This window comes from Onthophagus taurus, chromosome 1, assembly GCF_036711975.1.
Source record: "Onthophagus taurus isolate NC chromosome 1, IU_Otau_3.0, whole genome shotgun sequence".
Lineage (NCBI taxonomy): Eukaryota > Metazoa > Arthropoda > Insecta > Coleoptera > Scarabaeidae > Onthophagus > Onthophagus taurus.
In genome coordinates, this window is record NC_091966.1 from 12,541,601 (window position 1) to 12,555,388 (window position 13,788).

General features: G+C 32.8%; 3 protein-coding genes across 3 annotated transcripts; 1 reads left to right on the forward strand and 2 right to left on the reverse strand.

Moving 5' to 3' along the window:
- Positions 1–1,541: 1,541 nt before the first annotated feature.
- On the reverse strand, positions 1,542–9,586 carry LOC111413799 (protein MMS22-like). The gene is made up of 2 exons (XM_023044907.2): positions 8,077–9,586; positions 1,542–3,233 (listed from the first exon to the last, which is right to left on the reverse strand). The coding sequence occupies exons 1-2, from the start codon at positions 9,475–9,477 to the stop codon at positions 1,608–1,610; spliced, it is 3,027 nt and encodes a 1,008-aa protein (XP_022900675.2). The 5' UTR covers positions 9,478–9,586; the 3' UTR covers positions 1,542–1,607.
- An 821-nt stretch (positions 9,587–10,407) lies between these two features.
- On the forward strand, positions 10,408–11,826 carry LOC139430300 (myb/SANT-like DNA-binding domain-containing protein 3). The gene is made up of 4 exons (XM_071197100.1): positions 10,408–10,867; positions 10,928–11,123; positions 11,227–11,544; positions 11,600–11,826. Exons 1-3 carry the CDS (start codon positions 10,703–10,705, stop codon positions 11,382–11,384), a joined length of 519 nt encoding a protein of 172 aa, XP_071053201.1. The 5' UTR covers positions 10,408–10,702; the 3' UTR covers positions 11,385–11,544; positions 11,600–11,826.
- LOC139430298 (putative nuclease HARBI1) lies at positions 11,751–13,407 on the reverse strand. Its single transcript, XM_071197093.1, has 5 exons — positions 12,900–13,407; positions 12,559–12,842; positions 12,280–12,499; positions 12,062–12,220; positions 11,751–12,000 (listed from the first exon to the last, which is right to left on the reverse strand). Exons 1-5 carry the CDS (start codon positions 13,121–13,123, stop codon positions 11,817–11,819), a joined length of 1,071 nt encoding a protein of 356 aa, XP_071053194.1. The 5' UTR covers positions 13,124–13,407; the 3' UTR covers positions 11,751–11,816.
- Between the last annotated feature and the right edge of the window lie 381 nt (positions 13,408–13,788).

Genomic DNA, 13,788 nt, shown 5'->3' on the forward strand with positions numbered 1-13,788 from the left:
CAAAATAGCTTGGCACTATTTTCTTCAAAATTTTTTATTTTGTTTTTACATAATATGTATATTTCATCGATCGGTTGCGAAGATATCGATCTCTAAAGTGAGGGGACTTGACTTTTTGCACGGATAAGTAATCTGAATATTCTGCCGGCGCCGAGCGAATAAATTTTTGCGAAACGTGCGGACGGCAAAGTGTTAAAAAAAGGTACACTAGAAAAACATGACTCAATAACTGTTCATAATGGAAATTAGAGACCATGAAATATATTGGGCGGTTAACATCAATCAAGGTATTAGCAACCCAACATAACGCCAAAAGGCATAAATGGGATATGAAGAAGAAACAAAATAAATAAATCGATTTAATAATGAAAGTCAAGTCAAGTTCCGATAGTGCATTGAATATGCTTTCTACAGAAGCATATTCAAAAGTTTGATAGTGAACTTGTTTTTAAGGCTTTACATTTCTATAACCTATCTGGTCATACTCAGGCAATACTGGCAAATATTGTTGACTGCAGGGTTCTGGCCATTTATCAGACATCTGACCTAGGTAATTCCTTTGGGTTCGGTAATGCGTTCTGTAGTTGGGTGCGTACCTGACTGGCTAACAGGTTGACTACTTACTGTATCTGTTGTTGCTTCTGTTTTGTGACTCTCGACAATTTTTTTCCAAAGTATGTCCTTCAGTAGTCGTTCTTCATTCTGTAAGCTTTCTCCGTAATATAGTCACTTGCAAAATTCCTTTGGTTATATTTCCTATTTATTTGCCACCCGCAAATTTTCTCTCTTGAATATTTTACATTCTGATCCTCTACTCTTTAGCGGACTCTGCATTTTCCCCTGCATTTCTTTAGTGCAGAATTTGCATTTTGTGTCTGTTGTCGCTTATTAAATGTTACTTTCTACATCTGCTCCTCTTTAATAAACTTATCACTCTGCGTTACGAATGTCTCTAGAAGAATGCCTCTATTTGTCAGAACCTGTTGTTACCTATCATATTACTTATTAATTAAATCAATGTTTTCACTTATTCACCGTGGATTTTTTGCTCATTCAAGTTTGTAACTTTCTGAAACTGTAGTTACTTCTTCTTATTTTTGTCTGGCATGGTTCCCCTCTTTCTGTGCGTTACTTTAAGAGCACTAATGTTATAAGCGGCGGCACACACAAATTGAAAGCGTTCCTTTTCAAATATATGGAAATATCGCTCTTGAAAATGTTTCTAAGTTTCCCGTAGGCTGCCCACGCGAGAGTGAGCCATCTGTTCGTTTCTTTGATTATCTCTCAATAAACAAACTTTATGACCATGATATACATAGCTGTCAATCCGCTCAACCTCATTATCACCAATGTTGTTGTTAGAACTGGAAACAAGATTTATCATAAATTTTAATTTCCCCATGTTGATATCTAGCCCAACTATTCCACACAACTCCTTTAATTCGTACAGCATCAGTTTCATCTCTCCCAGGTTAACCGAAATAAGGCAATGTTTGTTAAATGAATTATAAATATTGTAGTTTTATTAAATAAAAAAAATGTTTATAATATTCATATATTTTATTAATGTGAATCCAATAAACTAATAATTTATTATCCTTAATATATTAAGATAAAGCTTTTTCAATACGATCTAAACCTTGTCTTAAAACATTATCAAAACCCACACATCTCATTTTTTCAACATGCGAAATTTGTTTTTTAATATGTGGTAAGGTCATTCGAACGCTAGAAGGAACAATGTTAATTAAATTACCTATTAATTGAAAATAATTGGATGTGCTAAAAGCTAAGTGCCGATCTGTTGCCGTTTGAATACCCATTTGTAATTTATTCTGTACTTGTTCATAGAACCCGTTAGAAATTAATGATTTTATAACATCCAACGCTAAATTTTTTTGGTTTGAAAACATGATTACTTCTAAAATCCCCAAAGAAATTTTCTCTAAAATAAGAATGATTTTGTTTACATCTTTGGTGTTTTCTAAAACATTTTGGATTGTTTTCAAAGCTTTATGAGTATTATCTTCCGAACTTCTAGCTGATTTTAATAGATACGCGGTTGAAATTTTATCAAAAACAATTGTTGTGATTTGTTGATCATCTAAAATGTTTAAAATGGGTGAATTAGTCGGAGAAAAATGTGGTATGTATCTTATAACTAAATCTTTGAATGTTCGATCAATATAAGGGTCAGATTGAGACGGACTTTTTAAAGTATTAATTCCTTTAAGGAAAAGATGCCAAGTTTTTTCTATTGCTTTTAAAATATTTGTCGAAGGTGGTTTCCCCATTAAAATTTCCGTTGGTAACAATAACAAAGAAATTAATCGATTAAATAAACACGTCGATTTTGATTTATGGTATAAAAGTGGAGAACATAAATAAAAAAATAACGAAATTGTTGTGTATAAATACGTAATTTGTGTATCTGAGGTGTAAGGAGATAGAAGAGTAATAAGCCATTGATCAATATTTCCAAAACAAACCTCACAAATATCTTTTAATCGTGATATATTTACTTGTAAATTCATTTGTGCATTTAAAGCTTTTACAAAAGCTGGATAAGGATCGTTTTCGAAATTTTCTATAGTTAAACAATTTCGGATCGGTGGTAAATTAAAAATGTACGGCGATAAATCTTTGTAAGATTCATCTGAAGTTAGGATACAAATTCTGAACCAACTAGAAATTAATAAATTTTCTTCGTTAGTAGAAAAGTTTATAAAAGTATTATTTCTCAAAATTGTTATTAAAAAACTATAAGTTATTTTTGAATTAATTGTCGGGTTACAAAAATATTGAATTTGAGTGTGTATTATTTCTTGGGAGTTTAAACAAATCTTTCCTGCAATTTCACCAACTTGAGATGGAACCGTATTTGAAACAGAAATCCGTTTTAACGCCGGTAAAACATATTCAATAAAAGCCGTTTTAAATTCGTACCATTTCCCGGAATTTTCTACTTGCAAAATTAATAAAGTTAATGTATCTAAAAGGTTGCATAAATCTGTAAACGTACAGCTATTCATGTATGGATTTATCCAAGAACCTAATAAAATATTTTGACCTAAATTATAATTTTGATTTGAGTTCATAATAATTTCTATTGCCTTTATAAAATGTTTTAATAAAACAAATTTTTCTCTTCGATTTGCAATTTCTTCAGTTTGGCTAAGAAGTATTGTTGAAATTTTTTTGATGTCACGATTTTGTTGTATACTTATAATCATCTGAAATCATTGAAAATTATTATTAGTGTTTATTATAGAGGATGTTTTTTTACAAATGTGACAAACTTTAAGATTAAGTTGAAAATTATTAAGATTAAGTGGGTGTAAGCATTGTTGAGTCTATTAATAAAAAATGATGCCTGCTTTATTAAATCACCTTTTTCTTTCTCTTGTGGTGATTCTACTTCATGATGTTGGTCTCAGATTCATCTCCAGTAGACGTTCCTATCTCTAGCCATTCAGCAACACTTTTCCCCTTTTCAACGTAATTGTATTCAAGGTTTATCCCGCCATTTTCTTCCTTCTAGATTTATATTGAACATTTTCTTTGTTATGTTTTCCTCAACCATTCGAGCCAGGTAGCTATTTCAGCTGTTTTCTTCTATCTCTTCTAGTAAAGCTCTCAAGCTCAGTTTTTCTCTGACGCTCATGTTCCATACTTTACCTTTTCTGGATTTCCTAGTATAAAATCTGTAATATAGAAGAAGCAGGAATTAAATGAGGAAGATTTTAGCGCGGTCCTACTATACAAAAACAGCAGCATTATTAGCTTTATTGAGAATATTGTCATGAATGGCCATCAAATGATGCGCCCTGACGTAGAAGCAAATTAAGAAATTTGAGTCGTTTGCTCGCCGCACCCACAAAAAGAACAACAACTATTTAATCATCGAAAATGTGGTATGAAACCGATCAAACGACCCATTAACACAGGAGGAAACTAGAAAGCTTGAATTATGCAGTCGCTTGGAAAGGGGTTCTGAATAGCGATGAGCCAACTCGGATTTTTGCCAAACCGAGTTAATCGAGTTTAAAATTTGCGTAAACCGAGTTGAAATCGAGTTGGTAGCAAAAATCTAAAATCTGTAAATTCGCAAATCGCGCACTGGTTTGAATTGATGGATGTGTAAGTCAATAAAAAATACCCGCCTTAGAACAGTCTTTCGTATGGCACCGAAGTCGCTGGTATGCAGAGGTATTTATGCAGTATTTTAGCTAGCTTTGGAAATAGACATTTTTTTTACTCCAGAATTGGAGGGGATCTTGTTTTCTGTCTATGTATGGTAATTCAATATATAGTTTTATCATCGTGGCTGCTGAATAAGTTGTAATGGACGTATCATCTTCAATAGTAGAAGTAGAACCAGCTGAACTAAATGCTGATTTTTTATATCGTGTATCAAGAAAAGTAACTTTTGCTACTGTTCTATTAATATCATAAACCCCAAGTCGCGTCTCTGTTATAACAGCAAGAGTTCTTTGTAAGTGCTTGCCTCTCTGTGTTATTGGAGTTTTGCTATTTATGGTATGTCGTAGACGGAATACAAGAGGTATAACAGATGATAGCGATGGATACTTTTCCCTGGATAAAATTGCAGTTACCTTTTCAAACGGATGTAAGAACGCCACTACGTCTTTAGCAAATAACCACTCATAAAAATCCAGATTTGGTGGAGTTGATACCAGTGTCGGTAAAGTAGCAGAAAGCGGAATTTTGAGCTTTAGTAGGCGTTCGAGCATATGAAAAGTACTGTTCCAGCGAGTGCGAACATCTTGCTTTAATTTGATTACATCCAAATTCATTTGCTTCTGCATGGCGACCAAGGCATATGAAGACTTTGTGCTATGTTTAAAATGTGAAACAATCGCTCGGCATTTATTTATTACTTGCAATAACTGGTTATTATTAGCGGTAGTATCTCCTAAATTAATTCTTTAATTCCTAATTTAATTCTTTAATTTAATCTTTTTCTATACAGTCTTTCACAGCAAGATTAAGAGTGTGGGCTACACAGAAATGGTTTTGCTTATTTAAAATTTCGCTAACTGCTTTTTTCATTGAAGCTGCATTGTCTGTAAGTAGAAATAGCTATTGATTGCAATTTTGTTTCTTCTAGAAAATGTGTTTGTGCAAACCTTTATTTTCGACAATTTGTAAAGGTTGGTAATCCTGAACTATCAATTGAATCAACGCATCATCTTCAGATTTCTGCAAAATTATTTGCAGAAAATAGTACGGTTTGCTTAAATCGTTTTATTGGAGGTTTAACATCAAGAGATGAAGAAGAAGCCGGTGGTAGCGACAAAGGCGGTTCGATTAAAATGTCATTTTCAGTTTGATTTAACGTGGTGGTTGCGCATAGCATAAACCTAACTCGTGTTAGTTAACCCGGTTTGATAAATTGAGTTGACCCATCTCTAGTTCCGAAGGGAGAAATCATCTGCGGAGTGGAAGCAGCTATTCGCAGTATATCTGCAGTGAACGCAGAGAAAATTCGACCGGATATAGCAAGAGTTCTTAAAACAGCGAAGCCACCAAAATCAAATCTAACAATTAACGAAAGAAGGACACTGCTGACGATAAAAGGAAAAAACAGACATCATCGTCCTACTAGCAGATAAAGGGAATGCAACCGTGGTCATATACAGGAAATAATACGATGACAAGATGGATCCAACCGAGAAGATAATTAGTGAAATCTACAGAAATTCTAGAGGAACAACAGAAAAGTTTGTTTGTTCAGGCCCCAGTACCATCAAGAATATATGGATTACCTAAAATCTATTGTCAGTGGCATAAATTCAGCTGGCGAAACATCTCGCTTAGATTTTGTCTCCAGAATCATGTCAGCGATGCTATGCATCTTATGGAATTAAACAACAGTATGAAGTTAGATTTCCAAGATTACTAGGATAAGTTTCGATATGAAATCTCTATTTATTAGAGTATCACTCAGAGAGTCATGGATGGTCGTCGCCAGAAATTCATCATGGAATTCCTACCGAAGTATATTCCAGGGTTGGAGAGACAATTTTATGAGAAATTCGTAGGGTCAGCCATAAGATCACCTTTGTCACCGGTAATAGCCAATTTTTACATGGAAATGTTTGAAGAAGAAGAGTTAAGGAAGAGTCCATGGAAACCAAAGCTACGGTTCCGTTACGTGTTTCACAAAATTTTGAAAAAGCGAATTTCTAGAAGATGTATTCTAGAAGCACGGTTACACTATGGGGCATATCCAGCGAGCCACCAAACAGCGCAAGCAGAGGGAAGACACGCTAAGTACTGTATTAGCCGATCTTATCTCCCTCCTTTATGTTTCAGGTGTGACGGAGCAGATTGCGAGATGCCTAAAGAAGAACGATATAGTATGATACGGTACGGTCGCCAGAATTCGGTTATTATTAAGGATAAATATATTGTCTATGCACGTTGTATCGGCACAGAATCCGGTTTATTCTCCTGTATCGTGTTCTTCATATTCTCGTTCTATCAGATCCCTTAAAATTCTTCCATATAATCGGCTGAATGAAGCAGTAACTGTCATGTATGACACGAATCCTATTCTTTTATTTCCATTCTTTTGGAATTTATCATAGTAAATAGTTTATCTCTTAGTTATTAATCTCTTAATTGATTTCTTCATCTCTTATATCTCCAGTGTCTCCCTTTCTATATTTATTGGTTGTGGCTATTAATTCGTCTATGTGGGTTGATTTTTGATAAGTAGCTTTCTGCAATATTCTGCCCACTTGTCAGCTCCAATGAGTTGGAGGTTATTTTCTTCTTAAATCTTATACCTTTTATACATTTCGAAGCTTTCATACATCTTCTACCTCTTAGACAGGTGCTGCAAAATTATGGCATAAATTCAATAAAACGATTATAAACATTATTTTGCAAAAACATTGAAACAAGCCTTTTTTGGTTTTTCAAAACACACATTTTGAGTCCATGTCCACTTCCCGATAATCATTTGCTTTCAAGTTATGACGTCATCAACAATTTCTTTTTATTACGGAATATAAGTGTTTTTTTGCTGATGACGTCATAACTCAAAAACAAAAGACTATCTGGAATATGGGCTCAAAATGTATGTTTCGAAAAACCAAAATAGACATGTTTCACCGTTTTTGCAAAATAATGCTTATAAGCGTTTTATTGAATTTATTCCATAATTTTGTTGCACACTGTATACATGTAAAATTTCTCTACATTTTCAATTCTATTTTTCTCTTCTCTGTTATATCCACCATTTCTCTCTCTTTATAATACATGCTTTTTGCTCTTCATTGTCTTTGGACAAGTCCACTTCAGATAAGATTATTTCTTTTCATTTACTTTCAGTTCTCCTTGATTCCCAGTGCTTTGTTTTAAATTTTCTCAAAGTTCATGTGTACTGTCATATTTCTTATCTACAAGTTGTTTATCTAACCTTTGTTGGAACAGTTTTCTTATTCTTTTTTCTTCAAGTCTCTATTTTCTTTTACATTTGGTTGGTTCTAAGCTTTATATGCTATCTTTGTTTTTAATAAATAGCGGTCTGAGCCACAGTCTATTCCTCTTAGCAGCCTAACATCTCGCACTTGAAGTTGTCTTTGTTGTCTCAGCACAACATCAATCTATTATTGATTTTAATTGTCTTGTGGGCTGAGTTCATATGTATTTGTGAAAGTTATTGCGTCTAAAGAAACAGTTCCTTCTCCATTCTTATTAGTGTATTCTTCACTATATTGTTGAGAAAATAGCAAGGTGATGAATAATAACATAAGCAGAACAGCTGGTGAAATTATTCCTTAAATATCTACTTTTTTTAAAAATTGATCTATATCAATTAATATTTGATAATCATTTAACATGGATATTGCATAATCATACTTATGATCAATGGATATCCACTTTATTGTACTAATTTATAAAGTTCTGGTAAAGTGCCTATAATGAGCTAAACTTACTGCAAAATTTTGTAGCTATTAATTTTAGAGAAAGGATTAAGTTATAATTTATTAAATTTGTCACATTTGTAGCTAAACACTTTGTAAATTAATTGTGATTGTTTACCAATGTTAAATAAATAATCCATAATAATTCACTTTTTTGTTTGTCGTCAGATAATCCCTCAAGTAAGCTATAAATTTTTTCGATAGATTCATTTATTCCAGCTTCTGATAAATAAATAAACAATAAACTAATCCCAAAAATAGCTTTGTTACTATAATTATTCATTTTTTGTGGTGGCAATCTTGAATAAATCCTTCCTCTCATTTTATTCCAATGATTAGGATTCATTTTTAAGTGATTTTTTAACATATTAAGGTAGTATAAAAACGGATCTTGTGATGATTTTGGATTGGTTTTGATAATTTCTAACGTTTCTTTTAAATTTTTAGGAACATTTGTATCATTCAAAACGTTTTCTAAGTGTTTATAAAAGTATTCCCAAAGTATTTGAAAAGGTTCCAATTTCGAATCTTGTACCCAAATTTCTGTTAAAATTGGATCAAGAAGTTTTAATATATTACAAAGTTTATTTTCAGATGGATTTGCCAATGTTATTGATTGTAATGTTTTTGTAATTAGTTCATAATTATCTTCGATATTTGTAGATAATCCAATAAAATCTCCATTATCATCATATAAATATAAAACAGAAATGTGATAAACCATCCAAAATATAAATTCTTCTTCTTCTTTTTTATTACTAATTAGTTCATTAAATGTTTTCCAAAATAATTTTTCTTTGTTTTGAGTAATTTTTAGATTATAGATTAAATACAGCCATAATCTTTTTACACAGGAACATAAAAATGGTTCTGTTTTAATAAAACTATCTTTGTTTAAAAAGTAAATATTTTTAGACCATGATATTAAGTCTAACATAAAATTTTTAATATTCACAATTTGTTTATCTTCATCACAAATATTATCTATATATAGGACCAAAAATTTTGCTCCTAAATAAGAATGGAAATATTCACAAATTGGTTCTGATTTTAATGTAACTATATTGGGAGTAAATTTAGTATTCAATCTTTCATGTGATTTTGATACATTTAAAACAGAATTTTTTAATAACTCAACAAACTTGTAAATATTCTTTTGGAAATCCCATGTATTTGAATTTTTTGAATTCAATAAATTTTGTGCTGTGTATAATAATAAATAAACAACTTCTTTTATATCATTCAGAGTTGTTGGAGGTATTGGTGTTTCATTTAAAATCATATTTTCTAAGTGTTTCCACAATTTTCTTGCTCTATTAAACAAAACCTCCCCTTCTAATATTAACAATTCCTTTACATAATTACGACCATAAACATACACATATTTGCCATTCTTATTCTCAAAGTTTTGTTGAATGTGGAAATTGTTTATAATAGGTGTTTCTGGAAGATCTTCTAAATCTGATATTTCTTTTCTAACACTTGAAGAAGATAATTTACACTTTAAATAACTTGCCATTATTTATTAAGTAATATTTAAAGCACTACATTTCACTATGGATTCGGAAGTGATTTAATAATTTACACTTAAGATAAAATAGGTTAGATATTTTGGCGGGATATAATTGTGGTAAAAGCAGAATAAGTTGCCTATATAATTGCAGAATATTCTGCATATGCTGTTTCATAACATGTAAATCGAAGAACAATGAATATATGAATTCGTAACATGTTGTGATACTTTTAGTGATAGTTCTATGATCTGAGAAGAGATTGCAAAGATTGCGATTGACTTTTGAGATGGAGTAGCTTATGTTGCAGTTGCTAAATTGAATAAAATAGTGAATGGAATAAGAAATGATGATAACTGAAGATGGCGAAGAAGCTTGTTTTGCAACTTCTACCAACTTATTCCTGTAGTTAAGAATCCAAAAACATTCAAAACTCAATATAACTACTTTGACAAGGATCTTTTCAGACAATGTGTCATAAACGGTTATGCTAGGGAGTAAAAGCCTTCAAAATTAAAACATTATTAAAGCTATACTTCATAAATGACATATATTTGTCCTATGTAGGTCTTATGTGGTCTTATGTCATCATGTAGTTTTGATAGCCTTAGTCATAAGTGTTGACAAAACAAGAATTCTTAATAAGTAATTAATGAGTATTACAATAAAGGCGAATAGCTAAAGTAATAAATAATGTATTAATGGTAGTAGGACATATTTAGAGTGCCATACCAATACTGTGATATTGGTTGCATACTTACAATGATGACGTCGGGTACGATATAGCATATTCTGTCTCAAGGGCAGAAAATAAGCATTAGCAGCTCAAGGCTATTAGATAAGGGCTGCTAATGCATTTCTGCACGTGTGACACACAACTGTTTTTCGCCTCCCATTAAACCAAACAAAATTGCAAAAATATAAAATAAAACTAATTTTATAAGGCCCACTTTTACCACCTCCTGTCATTCTAGCTGTTAGCATTACAGGAGGTTAGCGCGTAACATTAGGTTATCTCGAAAACGGCTTTTACCACTCCGACTTATGAGGAGGTTAAGTTTATTGCAAGGTTAGGAGATATATCTAGGGGAATTTTATTAAGACGGTTGGCCGAACGTATAAATGATCTAAAATTGGATTATTTGTAAATGTTTGTAAACAACTCTTTGACAAGTGACATTTCTTAGCGATTGTCGTTGTGTAGTTGTGATTAGAAAACTAGAATAAGAGAAAATGGCTATGGATTCCATTCAATCAATTTCAGGCGACAAAAAACGTCCGCGATCAATTAACTTTAAAATGGAAGAGGTCGATTTATTGATCGAATTGATCTCCGACCGAAAAAAAGTTATAGAAAATAAAAAAAGTGATACCGTCACCTGGAAAGAGAAACAAAATGTAAGTGTAGTATAAAACACAATTTTCAATTTCAATGTTATGGCGATTTATTGTATGCAGGTGTGGGAGGAGATAGCGGCGACGATGAGTGCTACAACGGGAGTTGCAAGAGACTCAAAATCGTTGCGCACAAAGTATGAATTTTTAAAAAAAACCGTTCGCAAAAAATGTGCGGACATGAAACAAGAAAAATTGAAAACTGGTGGAGGTCCTTGTTCCGAAATACAACTCACACCTATCGAAGAAAAAATTAAAGGTAAATTTTAAAGTACATTTAAGGTTTAAATTATAAATATAGAATAGCCTCTGTTATCTGTTCATGTGGAATTTGTTCATTAATATGATTATGTTCTTTCTAGCTTTGATAATTTTGAGTGTAGACGGAATGAGGTCTATTTGTGATTCTGACGCAGTAAACAATTTTTTGTCGGAGATATCGTTAGCACCTGCTGATGTAGGTGCTAATATGTCTCTTACAGAACAAACATCTGCATCAGCAGGTGCTAGTTCTGAATAGGCCGGCAAAGAATTATTTATTGATGCAGAATCACAAATAAACACACCCACCCCAGAGGATGAAGTCAACAAAAGTCAAAAAGAAAGTGATTGGAATGTTTGGACTCCCAAACAATTACGGAAGAGAAAGAGTAGTGTTTTAGAAAGTGGCAAACGAAAAGGTAGAGTTGAAATAAATACAGTAAGATTAGGAGAATTAATAAAAATAGTTTACAGGTGACAACAAAACAATTCACAATAGCTACAATGAATATATTGAAAAAAAAAAAGAACTGTGCAATTTAAAAATTGCTAATGAAAAAGAACGGCACCAATTAGAAATGGAGGTACTAAAATATAAATTAGAAATTAAAAAGAAAAAATTGGCCTCATTAGAAAAAAATTAGTTTTATTATTTTGTTACATTGTTTATTACTTATTGTAAATATATATGTTATCGCAAAGTTTCGAAATATTGTATCATTTCTGCCCTTTTATCACCGGCAATGTCATCACCATTTCTCTCCACTTCTATGTTGGGGTTATTATCGTCATCCTCATCCTCGGGTGGTAACGGTTCCTTCATGTCAACGCATATATTATGAATAACCGCCGTTGAAACAATGATTGGTTGTATCCTTACAAATAAAAGAAATAATCACGGAATAATTTTTTTAACTAATTGGTTCTAATTGTTACCTTTCCGTCGCCACCCTCATTTCCAATCTTAAAACTTGGAATCGTCTCTTCCAAACCCCATACTGCCGTTCTACGACATTTCGGGTCCTTATTTGAGCTTCATTATAGAGACGCTCTGCCTCTGTCCTTGGTGCGACAAGGGGAGTTAACAAATAATTTCTAAAATGGAACAGTTCATTTACTATGTTTATTATAATTCTCTTACAGTGTGAACTTACGTATTGCGATACCCACTGTCCCCAAGCAATATACCGTTTCCAAAATGGCCCTGTTCAAACCTGTTGCGTATACTGCTATTATTAAAAATAGTTTGATCGTGCGTGGATCCAGGCCATCTAGCCACTATATCTAAAATTTTCAGATTTGCGTCCGATACCGTCTGTACATTAAAGGAAAAATAGCCTTTTCTATTCCTAAAATTTTCTGCTTGGTCTCCACCTAAAATATAACATAAGAAATGTTTGATATACATTGGTATATCATATTTCTAACAATACCTGGCGATTGAATTCGTACATGCGTACAATCGATGGTGCCAATAACCAAAGGAAATCGAGCAATGTTATAAAAGCTTCTTTGCGCTTTTCCAATGTCGTCACCCTCCGGCATTTTGCAGTATTGGGGTCTTAAATTGGCAATGGCTATTGCCACCAACTTCACTATTTGAGATGCTGCAGCTTCACTGACCCCACAAAAATCAGCCACAGCCAGCAACATATTACCCGTAGCAAAAAATCTTAATGTTAATAATAACCGGTTTGAGGCAAATATTGCTGAATTTCTAGAAAATAATATCTTTTATTTTACAAATGATACTAAATTATACAATATACAATACCTTTCCGTTCGTGGTTTAATGTTTTCTTCAACCTCTGACAACAACCGATGAAAACATTCTTTGGAAAGGCGGAACCTCTTTACGAATTCGGCGTCAGATAAATGATGAACATGATCGATTCTTTCTTTCATGACTCGGCCACCACGAATAGGAAATAATTCCTTGATTTCTTCCAGATCTTCAATCATCTCTTCGTCACTGCTACTTTCACGTTCAAAATCCATTTCAATACAAACACAACCACCGCTCGTTTCTTTTAGGTTATGAATTTGACACACGTGTGTTGTTTGAACGGTACGCCACCTCGCGGAAATAGTTGAATCACTTTTAACCTACCGGTCAGACCGATAACAGGCACCGAAACCGGCTGTCAATGTTACGCCAAAAATAACCGGTAGGTCAACGCTAACAGTAACATAAAAACGGTGGTAAAAGACGATTTTTGACATAACATGAGGTTAAAGATAACAGCAAGAATAACAGGAGGTGGTAAAAGTGGGCCTAAATCAATTAAGCAGTTTTGATTTCAACTGACGTTTAATGAAAAATTATGAGAAACGTCAAAAATGTCCGCAAATGTCAATGAAGACTAACTAGATTGTGATGAAAAACTATAAAGTAGGGACGTTCAGAGTTTAGAATCCTAAGGGCCGAAAATCTAGCTTTCAGTTATTTTTTAGGGCTGATATGATTTACTTTCAGGTATGGGAGGCGAAAAATTAATTAACACACTGTTGGTACAGGTGTTTCATAATATATGCGCAGGACTTCAGGATGTGATAGCTTGTCCAAAAATTTGAAAAGAGTTTCTATCAACTTACCCTCTAAAATGCACCATTCTCGAGATACAGGGTGTTGAAATTTAATTAAAAAAAAATGTTTTTTGACA

Excerpts from the sequence above, each read along its gene's own strand:
- LOC111413799 (XM_023044907.2), bottom strand. The coding sequence starts at position 9,477 with ATGGCAAGTTATTTAAAGTGTAAATTATCTTCTTCAAGTGTTAGAAAA. Across the intron at positions 3,234-8,076 it reads GGATTATTTATTTAACATTG|ATGATTATAAGTATACAACA; the intron begins GTAAACAATCAC and ends CAATGATTTCAG.
- LOC139430300 (XM_071197100.1), top strand. The coding sequence starts at position 10,703 with ATGGCTATGGATTCCATTCAATCAATTTCAGGCGACAAAAAACGTCCG. Across the intron at positions 10,868-10,927 it reads CCTGGAAAGAGAAACAAAAT|GTGTGGGAGGAGATAGCGGC; the intron begins GTAAGTGTAGTA and ends TATTGTATGCAG. Across the intron at positions 11,124-11,226 it reads TATCGAAGAAAAAATTAAAG|CTTTGATAATTTTGAGTGTA; the intron begins GTAAATTTTAAA and ends TGTTCTTTCTAG.
- LOC139430298 (XM_071197093.1), bottom strand. The coding sequence starts at position 13,123 with ATGGATTTTGAACGTGAAAGTAGCAGTGACGAAGAGATGATTGAAGAT. Across the intron at positions 12,221-12,279 it reads GACAGTGGGTATCGCAATAC|AAATTATTTGTTAACTCCCC; the intron begins GTAAGTTCACAC and ends GTTCCATTTTAG. Across the intron at positions 12,001-12,061 it reads ATGAGGGTGGCGACGGAAAG|GATACAACCAATCATTGTTT; the intron begins GTAACAATTAGA and ends TTTATTTGTAAG.